The following is a 16204-nucleotide window of genomic DNA, read 5'->3' on the forward strand; positions in this document are numbered from 1 at the left end:
ACGATACTATGCTGTATCGATTGTAAGATACTAGAGTGACTGCAGTTATCTGTTTCTCCATTATATAATTGCTATGGTGGACATGTTTGTGAAAAACCTCCTGCACTACTCAAATATAGAACTTAAAACAGTGAATCATAAAACACTTAAATATCCGAAGGTCTTATTGTTCTGAGGTCTCTCTTCTGACCTTGAAGGAACTATGATGATGTGTCGGTTCCGAGGGAAGTTCCCTGTACTGCATCGCTCGTAGAGGACCTTCTTTTACATCTGTAAAGTGGTTTATGCCTTCATTAGCACATTCAGATCCCAGTCCAGTGTGTGCAAAACAAGTATACTTACACCTTGGCATTAAAGAATCTTCTAAGTAGCATTGTGTGATCGCTATTGTCTAGCAGTCACAGACGCACAGTAATGTGATTGTTGCCTCATCTCTGTTTGATGTCTCTGTTTAAGACGTCATCACAAAGGGTCATTTGTATATTTGTTTCCACTGTGTGTTCTGACTTGATCCTATAGTCACCGATACTATTTCTACACTGATAAAAATATCCTGCCCTATCTACATAATAAAATTAAGGCAGCTATTTGCATAATTTATTTATGTTGATCAAGCAGGACTTTTCTGTGTTCAAAGTACTTACTTATTTCTTTACATGGAATATAAAATCCAAGTAAAGTGAACTTAATTTTGTTAAGTAGATTAAGCAAAACTAAACTTTGTATAAATCACTCAACTTTTTCAATGTAGTAAATGAAATTTGCAATTAAAAGCAACTTCATTTCATTATGTAGATCAAACAAAAGAAACCTTTGTATAAATTACTTAATTTTGTTAAATGTATTTAATGATTTTTCTTAAGTAGAATTAACTTGATTTTTGCAGGTACATGTAAAGCATAACTATTTGGTAATGGACTAGTTCTTATATAGTGCTTTTTTACGCTGTGTGAGCACTCATACAACACGTTCACATTTATTTCCATGAGTAACTAAGCTAAGTGCTTTTATTGTTTAACATTCAAACACATTCATACTCCAATGCTTGTGTCAGAGAGCAACTTGGGGTTCAGTATCTTGCCAATGGATTCTTTGACATGCAGCCCAGAGGAGCCGGGAATCGAACCGCTGACTTTCTGATCAGTAGGTGACTTGCTCTACCACCTGAGCTACAGCTACCCTATTTGTATTTATATATATATATATTTTTTTTTTTAGATATCTACAATTATTTCTGAAAGTGAAATGTATTGAATTTATTACAGATTGAGCACAAATACTGATTCTATTCACTATTTTACTGTCCCTAACATAAAATGAGTTATTTTATAGTAGCATTTCATGTTGAACATGTATTCAATCTTATCTGAATTGCATGCCTGATAATGACAAAAACTTCATAAGCAAAGGAGTGATATTGGGGGAAAAAAGCATTTCTCATGTCAGAAATTATCACTTTTTTGTGCCACTTGTTTTATTTTGAACAGCACGTATAAAAAAAAGATGCTTTTTCCCAAACTTTCTCCTATCAAAGGAGAACGAATCATTTGAATCTTCTAGAAACATCTGACAAGTAAAACAGGTAACAGAGTAAAGAACTGTTGACTCATGTGTTCAGTTCTGCTCCCTGGCTTCAACATGGGTTCCATGAATCAAATAGCTAGCTCAAGATATCATACAAAATACATGCTAAATAAAAGAACTGAGATTAAAGTGGTTTCCACGGGTAGAACAGGGAAACACAAAATACAACAAAATTTGTGGCAGTTTCTTGCAAACATTTAATAATTCTATTAAACACTGTACATGGAGCAATGATTGTTGAAAAAAAATATATATGTTTGTGTGTGTGTGTGAAGTACATATGCAATTTAAGTCCATTTTGCATTGGCAGAGAAAATGTATTTACGAAAGGCATATCGATTGCACTACAACATTAAACTAAATTCCTCAGGGTTTACAACTTAAGAAGACATCCATGTAGATGTCATGTTAGAAATGATCAAGTCTCTGTCTCATTGAGAGGATAAGCTCCTCATCCCCCTCAAGTCCATGCAGCAACTTGTATATCCCTGCTTGTGGACGTGTGTCTTTCAGCTTCTCCCTGCTGGCCATGATGTGAGGATCTGGCAGAGGACCTGCAAAGTGAGATATGTCAATTTTAACATAGATTTCATTATGTCATGTGACCTTGCAAACTAGGACAGTCACACTAATCACCTCTCTGTACATGTTTGTAACTCTTTTAATAGTTAGTTTAAGGTGCTGCAAATTTTAATAGTAAAATTTTATTATAAATTGGCAAAGAAAATATACAGGGCATATATGAAAAGCAATGCATGCTATTCACTCTTATGTTTGTCTTAGAAATGTATTACCATCTTTAAATAGCTGGGGGCTATATATATATATATATATATATATATATATATATATATACATATATATATATATATATATATATATATATATATATATATATATATATATATATATATATATATATATATATATATATATATATAGTTTTTTGAGAATATTTATTTATTTACTGTTCATGTATTAGCATAACTGGTGTCTGTAGGCAACCGAAACTGCAGGATGCTCAGGCAGCACTGGGAAACTACATTTAACTGCCAAATAATAAACGATTGCTTATTTATGGTGACAGGTTCCAACCCTGGATAAACTATAAGGACCTGATCAAGATTAGAGCCTAAAGACGTTCTATTTGCAATGCAGAAAGGTCATGTAATGTTAGCTAGCTAACAAATTGACTAATAGTATCCTATTAATTAACAGCTAGAAAAGACAAAAACACGTACCTCCATAATGTTCAATGAAGAATTTGTAGCCTTTGTCCAGTTTTGAACATGTTGTCAGTGAAAACTTGTCTGCATGTCATAGTATATCCTAATACCATATTTGTGGGAAATGTATTAGACTGTGTAAACTCCATCCACAGGAAGTAAAGATCCCCAGCATCGAGGCCGAACGGAAGTTGTGTGACGTCATGTGAAAAGGGTCTATACCAAATAAACAACGCAGATGAAACGCAGTAAAGATAACAAGATTATTTTTTGTTGTGTTGATGAACTTAAAAAGATTGGCTCTCAGTACTTAAACAATTTATTTTCTGAAAAAACCTACAATGTCTTGTATCTTGAACAAATATTTTTGACCTCAATACCATGTATATTTGTGTAAAGATACTAAATTGCTTTTTTATTGTTGATTTCACAGATTCAGTTATGTTAGATTTACTTCACCGCAGAATCATTTTTATCAGTGTATAGTGGATTAGCGGACATAGCGTAATGTTATGAAAAGAGAAGCTTTTGTAATGTTGTTACCTCACAGTATGATGGGATGTTTTGCCCGCACAGTGAGCATCTCTTTGTTAGTCCCTTCTGAAAGTGACCACTTTTTCTTTGTCTGCCTGCCACTGGATTTCTGCTGGTTGGCCCATCAATTTCGAAGCTCCCGGCGTTCGCCACATCAGTGCCATGATTTTATTGATGGATCCTCCAGGGGCTTGTACTCCATCACCGGGTGCCCTCCTCTCACCATATTCTTGGTGGCTTCTTCCACTGAATTGTAAAGACATGCCTCTCCCTCACAGAAAATTCTCAGTCTTCGAGGGAATGGAGTTTGGAAGCATAGTTTCCGCTCTTTCTTAATGTTTTCTTTGCTTCTTGAGGACCTCCAGGGCATATCCGTGTTCCAAATGCACTTTTCTTTCCTGGTATACAAACCCTTTCTGCCAGGCCAGCTTCAAAATTTCTTTGGCTCTAAAGCTGGTAAACTTGATCACTATGGATTGAGGAGGGGCTTCTGCTGATGGCTTCTATTTGCTCTTTCTATCTTCAGATCAGTTGTCTGAAGAAGTTCCAGCTTCTCTTTTAATATGCTGGCCATAGGGGCAAAGCTACAGTATCTTCAGCCCTTTCTGTAACACCATGGATTCTTATGTTATCCTGTCTTGATTTTCCCTCCTGGTCAGTTTGCCTAGCCTCCAGCTTCCTCTGAAGCTTAAGCAACTCCAAAATGGTCTCTTCCAACATTTTCATTCTTTCTTACACTTTAGAAATTTATTCTTCTGCTTGGTCTACTCTGCTGTTTGTTTTTCCATTTTGTCTTTAATTACCTTTAGTTCTTGACTGAAATCCCTCAGCTCTTGAATGATTGATTGCAAGCGAGCCATGTTATCTCTACCTTATTCCTAAAATTGCAAAGACTGAATATTTCATCATCTACAGTACCTAACATCATCAAACGATTTCAAGAACCTGGAGCAATCTCAGTGCACGATGGACAATCAACATTGGATGCCCGTGATCTTCAGGCCCAAAGGTGGTACTGCATTAAAAATAGGCATAGAATGTGTCATGGAAATCACTGTATGGGCTCAGGAATGGTAAATGGACTTGTTCTTGTATAGTGCTTGTCTACTCTAGCTGAGCACTCAAAGCACTTTATACAACACATTTGCATTTACCCATTCACACAAGCACTTCCTTCTACAGCTAAGTGCTTTCAATCTAACATTCACACACATTGATACTCTGATGGTGAGCAACTTGGGGCTCAGTATCTTGCCCAAAGACACTTTGGCACGCAGACTGGAGCAGCCAGGACTTTCCAATTAATAGATGATCTGCTCTACCTCCTGAGCCACGGTCACCCCCCCACACTTTGAAAATTCATTGTCTGTGAGCACAGTTCGCCATGCCATCAACAAATGTAGGTTAAAGCTCTGTCATGCAAAGAAGAAGCCAGATGTGAACATCATCTAGAAACACCACTGTCTTCTCTGGGCCAAAGCTCATTTAAAATTGACTGAGGCAAAGTGGAAAACTGTTCTCTGGTCAGGTGAGTTGAAATTTTAAATTCTTTTTTGGAAAACATGGACACCAAATCTTCCAGACAAAGGAGGAGAAGGACCATCGGGCTTGTTATCAGTGCTCAGTTCTAAAGCCTGCATCTCTGATGGTATGGGGTGCATTTAGTGCCTATGGAATTGGCAGTTTGCTGAAAGGTTTCACAGGTTTTAGGGTAACATATGCTCCGATCCATCCCTTCTTTATCAGGGAAAGCCTTGCATATTTCTGCAAGACAATGCTGAACTGCATACTGCAGCTATTACAACAGCATGGCTTCCTAGTAGAAGAGCCTGGGTGTTGAACTGATATTTTTTATTGCACATTTCAAATAGCCTCAGTCGAACCAAAGTGCTGTACAGGGTATACAAAATACATATAATTAACAGTGAATAAAAAAAACACATGAGCATTGATTAAAAAAGAAACTCATCAAATAAAATAATAGAATAAGACTGTGCTTCCACAGTAAAAAAAACCAAAACAAAACAAAACAAAAAAAATGGATATCCAGCTCAACGAGAACTGAAAGCCAGCGAGAATAAGTAGGTTTTTAAAAAGTAGGTGTTTGAATCATTTAAAATGATTGAGTGACTGGGCAGCTCTTATGTGAAAGGGGAGATTGTTCCAAAGATCAGGAGCCATCACCAAAAAGGCTCTGTCGCCTCTGTTTTTGATCCCGGATCTAGCAATGTCAAAGAGCACTTGGTTTGAAAATCTCAAGGCTCTGGCAGGAGTGTAAGGCATTAAGAGTTCAGTTAAGTAGGGAGATGCCAAGCCATTAAAGAAACCTCTTAAAAACAAGTAATAAAATTTTAAACTGGATCCTGGGTCTCCTCAGTTCCCAGATATTTATGGCTGTTGTCAAAAGAAAATAAATGTGGCTTTTTTTGAGATGCGTTGCTGCCATCAAATTCTAAAATTGTACATTTTCTCAGTTTAAACATTTGATATATTTTCTATGTTCTATTGTGACTAAAGTATGGGCTTATGAGATCACTGCATTCTGCTTTTATTTTTATTTTACACAGTGTCCCAACTTTTTGAGAATTGGGTTTGTTCCACATGTCCAACCACTGTAGGAGTTGTTTTGAAAGTCTGATGTGTACAAGGCAAACAAGAATGGAGCTCCTGTACTACACATCACTACAGCCTGTCTCTCATGTAGTCAGTAATCCATGACATGGTTGATGTGTTTACTGATATTTCCTATAGCTTCTCTCGCAGCAGCAGCGGCTAAATCATGTCAAAGGCACTTGAGAAATCACAGAAGGTTATCCTCACTCAGCCATTACGGTCAAGGTGGGAGTAAGTTATCCACTCCCAGATTAGGCTGATATACAAACTGCAGAGGGTCGAGAGATGTTTTCACCTGTGATTTTAGGTGGACCAAGACTAGTCCCTCCAGCGCCTTCATTACTGATGTGACGTCAGCTAGTTGTTCGTCACAGATGATTATGACATCTTCAGTACAGGAACCAGGCATGATGTTCTCCACACAGCTGAAATTTTTACATCTCTATAAAATTTGTATGTCAGGTGATTTTTTTTTTTAACTCACCGATTTAAATGTTATTAAGACTTAAAGGCTATCCATTATTAGGGGTATAACTGCGGCTGTAAAGCTAAAGTTGAGGCCTTCAAACCTGTGCGTGACATCCCATTGGTTACATCCATCTGTTATATACAATCTATGATCTAGGGCTGCGGGCACATTTATTTTATCCTCCTGCTTACACGTTTTATCCTAATCTTAGATAATCACCTAATTGCACTCTTTGCACTTAATGAATAGACTCAGCAAGAAAAGTGCGTTTAGCCCCGTTTAGATCAACATCCTAAAGCTGTAGTAAGAAAATATTTTAAAGATATTGTTGCAGTGATGCTTTTGTTATTCTAATTTGTAATCTCTGCAAAACCTCATCCATTGAACTTCCTTTCAGGTTCAGTGTGTGATTTGAAGAAGACGGTGTTTTAGATGCACGGGAGGCAACAGAGTATTTGTATCCTGCTGTCCGGGGCGAGACGGCTAACAAATTCGCACTAATGCATCCATCTCTCATTCTGCTGACTCATTCAGAGAATTTTATCACTAATAAATCATTCCCGCATTAATTTCTGAATGACGGATAACAGGAGCATTGCCAGAAGAACTGGCAGTGTCTTCCTTGCATCTTTCTCTGCTTTGAAATTTGCTGGACAGCTTTAACAGCGCCCACAATAGAGAGAGACTTCTTTATAGCACAAAACTGGAAGATAGCACTGTTCGTCCCACTTGAGAGTTTCTTGGATGCTCAGAAAGGGTGATTAAAAAAAACAAAACAACTCCCAACATGTTTATCCTCCTCAGTAATGAGGAGGAAAGAAAAACCCACACAGCAATGCTAAGGAGAGGCAGAGGAAACGACGTGGCTAAGGAGAAATTCAGTTAAATTTGGTTGTATTTATAACGCGCCAAATCATAAGTCATCTCACATTACATAACAAGGTCAAGACCCTGAAAAATTATAGACATAAATCCAACAACCCCCCCCCCCCCCCCCCCCCCCCCACTTAAGCAAAGAAATGCTTTTTTCTATCAGTTATGAAAAAATGTGAATTTCAGGGATCACAGAGGGCCTTTTTAAAAAATAAATAAATAAACAGTGTATTTGTGAACTGCACCAAAGGAGTTCATCTCCTCTGGTTCAGAGGAAGCTCAATATGAGATCTGCATTTTCTCATTCTTCATCTTTTCCCTCTCTTCTAGGTTGGTGTATCTGAGCTGGGTGGCCCCTGGGGGAATTTGGTGGTATTGCTCCAGCGGCTAGCTGCCACTTTAGCAACCAGCAGCAACCATAACAGCATGGAGTTAGCTCTCTTAGCAGTCAGACACCATGTAAATGATGCCATACTGCACGCTCAGCTGCACGGGCCACGCATCACAGCCACAGTAAGCAAAAGCGATGATGTGATGAAGGGGATGATTTATGGTTTGCTTTATCCCGTCTACACCTATAATCGTTTGAAATATGAGATGTAGGATGTTGATGCAAATCAACTGAAAAAAAGTTCAAATATGTGATTTTGTTACTGTAAAATACAAACATTAAAAAAATCCCAAATTAAAAATAAGGATGAGCAGCAGATCACTAAACATCCTTACACATATGCCTCAATAATAAAGTCATTTGAATTTTGGACACAGAGGAAGGAAGGCCATGGGTTTCTTTCAGCCTGGCAGTTGGAGCTTCTTAGAAAAGCCTTGTACCTAGATGGGCTAAAAACAGCCTCATTCTCTTTAGAGAATCTGGGGTTCCCTTCAGTCTGTGTGTGTGTGTGTGTGAGTGTGTATGTGAGTGTGAATACAGATCCAGTGCCAGACAAAGACTGTGGTTGGCGGGACAACCGATACCCAGAATGCAGCTTGGTTCAGAGTGATGAGAAAGTTTCTGTGGCTAATCTGTAGACAAACAGATGACACACAAACACATGCATGCATGCACACACTGTTGGAGGAAGCAATAGAATAGTCGTCCAAGTTTGAGAGAACATTGTGGACTTAGTAGAGTAGATTCCTGAGAGGTAAACAAACACACACACAGACATAATTGCACTGCTAATTGTGGCTAATAAGAAGATGCCACTTCATTAAATATTTGATGAAGATTCTTCATTCATGAGACACATCACAAAGGTTTAAATGAGATATTGGCTACACTTAGTGCTAATGTTAAGATGACACTAATTTCTGTACTCTTGGGGAAACTGACAACTGGTGTGAGAAAATTAAACACAATTGCAGAGGTGGGCAGTTAATTTGCCCAAGGGGCCAAAGAAGAAAGCGGAGAAAGTGGTTGTGGAGGGCCACCAAAAGCTTATAAAGAGATAAAATTAATATTGGTGCATCTCTCCACAAACAGTCCTGCTTTCTTATGTGGGCCCTTGGGCAAATTAATTGCCCACCCCTTCTCTAATGAGTGAATAATAACCAAAACTCTACTCCCACAGAGGTTGATTAACTCGTTAATAGTGTTACATCCTCACTGTGTACGTTTCTGGATGCTGTGGCTCCTCTAAAAAAGAGAGCCTCCAATCAGAAGTGCTTGACTCCCTGGTATAACTCACAAATGTGCAGCTTAAAGCAGATAACCCAGAAGCTGGAGAGGAAGTGGCATCTCACTAATTTAGAAGATCTTCATTTAGCCTGGAAAACAAACAAACCCAGGTTTCCTTTCAGTACTGTAGCCAGGCTGACAAAGAGTCCGAGCTCCGATGAGTCGAGTTTTTCTTTACCCTTAACTAGTAATGACTTCATGACTTTCTTCACAAATAAAATTTTAACATTGTGAAATGGTTATAAATATTTGTTTCTCTAGACGTATCATTACGTACAGCTACGTTCAATACTACTCATATTTATTTAGACTTTTTCACTTTTGACTTTTTCACTCCACTTTTTCACTGAGTTAACTTCAGTAGTTACTTCCTCCAAGCCATCAGTGTGTCTATTAGACCCCATTCCTAAAAGTCTGCTCAAAGAAGTCCTACCATTAATTAATGGTTCAATCTTAAATATGATCTATGATCTATCTTTATTAATTAGTTATGTACCACAGGCCTTTAAGGTGGCAGTGATTATACCATTATTTAAAAGCCATCATTTGACCCAGCTCTCTTAGCTGATTATAGGCCAATCTCCAACCTTCCTTTTCTCTCAAAAATTCTTTAAAGAGTCATTGTAAAACAGCTAACTGATCATCTGTAGAGGAGTGGAATGTAAATGGGGAGTCTTCTTCACACACTAAGGTTAATTATGGAATTCCACAGGGTTCTGTGCGAGGACCAATTTTCTTTACACTAAACACACATATTAGAAAGCATTGCATCAATTTTCATTGTTATGCAGATGATACCCAGCTTTATCTATCCATGAAGGCAGATGACACACACCAATTAGTTAAACTGCAGGAATGTCTTAAAGACATAAGGGCCTGAATGACCTCTAATTTCCTGCTTTAAATTCAGATAAAACTGAAGTTATTGTACTCGGCCCTACAAATCTTAGAAACATGGTGTCTAACTAGACACTGAATCTGGATGGCATTACCTTGGCCTCCAGTAACACTGTGAGGAATCTCTAGGCCCAGGTTGCTGGGGGATTCCCATGATGCATTGAGCCTTTCTTCTTCACTCACTTTGTTTCATTCTGTATGTGTTTATGCACCACTCTGCATTTAATCATTAGTTATTATTAATCTCTGCATGTCTTTTGTTCTGTCCAGCTCCTCTCACCCCCAACCAGTTGCAGCATATGGCTGTTCCTCCCTGAGCCTGGTTCTACCGGAGCTTTCTTCCTGTTAAAAGGGAGTTTTTCCTTCCCACTGTTGCTAACTGCTTGCTCATAGGGGGTCGTCTGATTGTTGGGGTTTTCTCTGTATTATTTTAGGGTCTTTACCTTACAATACAAAGCGCTTTGAGTCAACTATTGTTGTGATCTAGCGCTAAAGAAATAAAATTGAATTGAATTGAACATTTGTATGAGGCTCATCTTTTATATATTTATTGCCCTAACAACCAAAAAACTACCAGCTGTGAAAGATAATGGCACATGGTGTACCTCCTAATAACATGACTCACTTGTCACAGACCTTAACACCCCTTGGTGCAATAGAGAATTAGCACAGATTAGTAAGCATTTAATCAAATAAGTTAAAACTGGCTTTAGCCTCTCCAAGTGGTAGTGCCAATTTGACTGAACCTACTGAAAAGTGGTCAAATCTAGGAAAGCTCTATCTAGTCAAAGAAAAAAAAAAAGTATTGCCATGCAATCTGTCCAATTGCTAATTTAAATGAACATACTTGAAACATGACAGGTGGTATAAATAAATGGGTTATGGTTCTAGATAGTCCATGTACATTATTCAGCATTCCCCTGAAAAACACCCATGTTATTGACCTTTCCAAAAAAACCCCAAAAATTATCATCCAGTGTTTCCTCAGGTAGAGAAGGTGTGTGGCACCCAGGGAGCTGGCCCCATGATGATGGAACTACAGTCTACTACCTTGCACACTACAACATCAGTAACCTCGGAGAGGTCTCCTGTGACTTTGCCTCCATCAGTTGGTCCACCATCTCATCGGCGTTTGCGGCTGCAATCCCGCAGGTGTGGAACATACTGGATCTGTTAATATGCATAGGTGCCTGTTAGAGAAGATGGAAATATTAGAGGCTGGTAAGAGAAGATGGAGTAGTGTTATTTTTTACATTTTTCCTTCAGGTATTGCAGGGAACGTATGGACATAGTAGAATTTCAAGCAGGATGTTAAGTCATGCGTAGCCCACAGTCAGCTGACAGATCAGCTGATAGCCTTCTACACATTAGGCATTAGGTTGGCAAATTTAATTTATGGTATGCTATTTAAGCTGCTTCAGCTTGCATAGGTTGCTGGACCTCTGCAAGCCACTTTGCAACCCACCTCCACTTCAGCTCCTTTTTACTGTCACTGTCTGTTGTCACTACTGCCTGCTTCCTTTTGTCCAGGTTCTGTTGTCATTGTTCTCGCCACCTCTGGCTTCTGTGTATCACATATGCCTTGTCCTTTCCACGTATGCGTGTGGAAGGATAGCCAGGTCCCAGAACAGAGTAATAACATCAAATATAGATTACTGCAGAAGGAAATTACAGTCTTCTTTTGATTATAGTGGTGCTGACTGAAATCAAATGAAATCTTTTTTGTTCTTTGTGTTTGTAGGTCATTCCCTCTTAAAGGTACCAGAGGAGACAAGAGTGGGAACCTGAAAAAATTATCAAGGTGATTGTTATATTTATGAACTATAAAACCCGCTAATATCAAAAAGTAAAAGGGCATCCATTCATGATAGATTGTCTCTATTAAAGCCACCGTATTGTCCTAAGTTTAAGAGAATTGTTTACCTATCCATAGTTTTGATTATCACCAGTAAAAATAGTCATTCCAAGAAATTCATGTCAAGTGATTCTCTGTGGCTAATAAAATCATTTAATTCCACCTAAACTATATAGTAATTTCCTAAACTTTAGACTCTAAGAAACCTCAATAAGTGAACCTCTATATCAGATTTTCATTACACAGTCATTATCTAAAATGAACCTTTTTGCCTTCTCTTTGTAGCTTTCAGAAACTTACCAGAGTCTATCAGAAGGGATTTTGCAGAGAGCTGGACATGACGAGTCTAAATTAGGACAAATAAAGGCATATGGTACACTGCCTCTACTCACCAACAATCCAAGCATTCAGCTGTGCGCAACTTCCACTCTTTTTCAGGGAGTTTGAGGGCTCTATCCAGCGGTACCAGTGGTTTTTCACAGAGCTGCCTGAGATGCTTTGTGAAAGCGAGATGGAAGTGGAGCAGCACACATGCTGGAGCGGCCAAGATGTCGTAGAGAGGTCTGTGTGTATATTAAAATATATATTTTATTCGTAACAGATGTTTTTTTTTACAACAAGGACCTACCAAACATCAGGTTTGCAGAACAGCTCCAGTACTTGGTCATGAAGATTGCTGGGGTTGTTTGTCAAAAAAGCAATGCATTACACATTATTCATTACTTTTCTTAAAAGAAATGCACTACACTACTTAATTACTTGTAATTGGTTAAACTACTTGTTACATTACTTTTGCATTACTTCGTAAAATGACCTGAAACGTAGTTTCATACACCAACACAAATCCCTATCCTAAAGAGGATGTACAGTACCAGTCGAAAGTTTGGACACACTCACCCATTCATATGAATGGGTGAGTGTGTCCAAACTGTATATGATCTTCCTCTTAGTTTTTATATATAAACATAAAACCATCAACATAAAACAAAGTTGAAATCCAGCCCAAAGAGACTCCAAACTAGTGACCACAGTGATGGAAATGGAGGCTGCAAGCCTGTAAACCTGAGTCCACGTCATTGGCTTTGTTACCTTTTGAAGTTCAGGTTCTGCTGCTGGGATGGGGTCTGCAGATGATCAACTTTAACATCACTGGGTTCTTCGCTATCTTTCTTGCTGTCTGTGCAGATGTTTGCAAAGAGCTGAAGTTATGTTAGCAGCATAATGTAGTTGTTTCTGTTCTGGCTGCAGTTTTCACTTTACCATTGTGCTATTTTTGTGCAATAAAAATACAATTAATGTCCATATCTCAACTCTTCAAAAAGAGGAGTGGAGATGGCTATGTTACGAGTGTTGATGTTGCATAGTTTGTCCATCAGAGGGCACTCTGCAACTTTCCGGTTGGCAACGAACAGTGTTTGAATGCCACAAACACAACAACCTGATCTGAGCAGAGGCGACAGAGTGTAAACACATAAATAAAGAACTACACGTAACAAATATTAGAGAATATTTATGTTTCGTGTATTGGAATATCACTGGGGTTAGGTTAATTGGTGATTCTAAATTGCCCGTATGTGTGAATGTGAGTGTGAATGGTTGTCTGTCTCTCTGTGTTGGCCCTGCGACAGGATGGTAACCTGTACAGGGTGTACCCTGTGTCTCGCCCCATGACAGCTGGGATAGGCTCCATCTAACAGACTGTACAAAGATAATATTTTTCCTTTTATTAAAAAATAAATTTTTAGTCAGCTTAAAGAAAGGAATAAAAGAGCAGCATATAAGAGTGTGTGTGTGTATGTGTGTCTGTGTGTGGCTCCTAAGAGTTGCCAGGGCAGGGGTTGTGAGGTTAGAGAGTTCGTTTCCAGAGTCTTTCTCATGGTGATTACATTGGCAGCTTAAACTGGTAACAAGACAAATGGGCCCACACACGCACACATGTACCAGCGCACACACATGCTTAGATAAATGTACTCCGAGACGCACATTCTTCCACACATACCGGCACACATACCTACTCGCACCCAGCAATACACACACTCAACCAAAGCATGCTTACTTAACCGTTGAGCCTGTTCTATCTGTCTCAGCAGGGAATCTGTTGCTGTGATAGAGGTTTTTTTTTTTTTGTTAATGGTCTATCAACCATACGAAACAGGCCGTGCCGCTTTGCAAGGACACCCTACACCAACACGCCAGTGAACTTCATATTTATCAGCTTTGCTGTTTCTTTTCCTCTGCGGCTATTTTAAGAAAACTGGAGCAGGAAACGCTTTAAAGGGAAAACTTTTATATAAAAAAAATTAATGTTTTTCAAGGAACACTAGCAGTTACATTGTTACATGTCAAGAACAAATCCTGTCATAATTTGCCTTGTTAAATTTGTTCCATCTTCTGTATGTATTTCCATCTTAGAAATATAAATGAATCATTATTAGCAAGCAGTCGGTGGCTTGATGTTCCAGAGACATTTAAAGAATAAAAAAAATCATGTAAAAACAAGTCAGCTGTCCTAATAATCTTCAGCCACTGCTGTTTCTGAAGTTTCTGGAATTTCCACAGCTTTCCAGTGTTATCAATCTCATTTATTAAAATGGTCATGATTTAAGATGAATGACCACTTCTAGTGAAATACCTGTTTATACCCTGGCATTTCCCACGTCTACATTCCTTCCCAGTCTACCCCAAGCTAGAAATCCCTTCATTCCTCCCAATTTTGAGTAAAAGATCTCAAATCAAATATTTAAAAATCCTCCACCATCTTCAGTTCTTTGTTCAGAGTGAGGTTTTACTCACTCGTCTAACAGGTTTAGAAGAGATGTTGCCCTTGGCCTGTGTTGGAGAGCAGCCAGTCTGTGCCTCTCTGACCTCTTTACATCTTCTTCTCTCTCTCATCCATCTATCCATCCACCCATTCTTCCATTAATTCAGCCATCCATTCATCTCTCCATCCCGCTATTCAGACCTCCATTCATCTCCTCCGCCCTCTGACCCACTTCACTTACAAATGTCTGTGCTGGTGAAAGTGTGTGTGAGTGTGTATGTGAGGGAAAGGCGATAAATGATGAGAAAGTCTGAGAGTGGATGACAGAGGAGTAGAGAGCAGAGATTATAGCCCCCCCCCCCCCTTTTTTTTCTTGGTTACAAGTTACCATGACAATGAAGATGGCTACACCTCCATTGTAGGACGATTAGAGCAGCGCATAAGAGTAGGTGTAGTTTGTTTCCTGGTAGTCATATCAGTCTCATTTAAGTAATGCAGTACAGCTATATGTTCCAACGTGAATCTTAAATAACTCTCGACTTTAATTTAAAGTACTACTTCCAAAGGAAGAAGAAGAAGGAATACTTTATTTATCTTACATTTGCCAAATTCTTTTGTTTCAGCAGCTGAAGTAATAATAAAAGTCTTATAAAGAGCTACTGTATGAGGTATGAAAAATTTCCTGCATCTGTTCTTGTTGCAGTGGAGCTGAATCGGTCTGTTAGAGAAGGTGCTCTGTGACTGGACAGAGCTATCCATGATGAATAACAGTATGTTCAGTGACCTTTCCACCACAGCTTCAGATATGTCCAGTGTGTAGCCAGTCACAGAGCCAGCCTTCCTGAATGGTTTATTCAATCTGTTGATGTCACCAGCTCCAGTGCTGCTGTCCTAGCAGACTATAGAAGAGTGCACTGCACCGACACAATATGCTGCTAGAAAAATCCAAAGTTTTGCTGCACACGTTGAAGGATCTCAGCTCAGGAAATAGAACCTCCTCATCCCCTTCTTGTATAGAGCAGGCAGGATGGATTGCACAAGACCGGTACCTTCTTCTGCTTCATACTTATGTTGTAAATTTAACTCAAGATCACAGACAGCTGGTTAGCACAGGTGTTCAAAATTTTGCCACTGGCACCATCAGGGCTCGCACCCTTGTCCTGGTGTACCTCCTCCACTTGTTTGTCTCCTACCTTGGTCAGAAGACACAGTCAAGCAGGGGAAGGTTTATCAGGTGTGTGTGTGTGTGTGTGTGTGTGTGTGTGTGCGCGCACGGGGTGTCTGATTCACAGAGAATAAATCAGGCAGATTCAGTTGACAAATATTCTGAAAGTCAGAGACAAACTAAGTATACAGGTGACTGGACCCAGCTGGCAGCAGATTATCCTGTAGTGGCTCCGGGCCATTCTACCATATCCATTACACACACACTCCCACAGAGAGGCAGTGAGAAGCTAAAACAGCTGGTGTTGAATAACATAAGCATTCAGATGAAGCTGTTTTCAAAATAGTGATTTAAAGCCATTTTTTTGCTTATATTATCATATTTGAAAAGCAGGGATGGCCTTACGCTCATGCTCAACCCACACAGGTGTTTTCACAAGTTTTTCCAGATTCAATTTGTCTCTAATTATCTAGGATAAGTGGACACATCTGTGTGGGCACGTGTAAAAAACAGAGTGATTGATGTGTACTTTCTAATTGCAGTTAGACT

General features: G+C 39.0%; 1 protein-coding gene across 1 annotated transcript in view; it reads left to right on the plus strand.

Moving 5' to 3' along the window:
• Nucleotides 1–16204, plus strand: part of LOC115778845 (glypican-5-like) — a 61221-nt gene that overhangs the window by 10372 nt on the left and 34645 nt on the right. Inside the window, exons 4-7 of the mRNA XM_030727197.1 lie at nucleotides 7630–7812; nucleotides 10863–11026; nucleotides 11616–11675; nucleotides 12168–12290. Coding sequence (XP_030583057.1) covers nucleotides 7630–7812; nucleotides 10863–11026; nucleotides 11616–11675; nucleotides 12168–12290 — 530 coding nt within the window. The remainder of the gene's footprint in view (nucleotides 1–7629; nucleotides 7813–10862; nucleotides 11027–11615; nucleotides 11676–12167; nucleotides 12291–16204) is intronic.

The sequence above is a fragment of the Archocentrus centrarchus genome, chromosome 4, assembly GCF_007364275.1.
Source record: "Archocentrus centrarchus isolate MPI-CPG fArcCen1 chromosome 4, fArcCen1, whole genome shotgun sequence".
Lineage (NCBI taxonomy): Eukaryota > Metazoa > Chordata > Actinopteri > Cichliformes > Cichlidae > Archocentrus > Archocentrus centrarchus.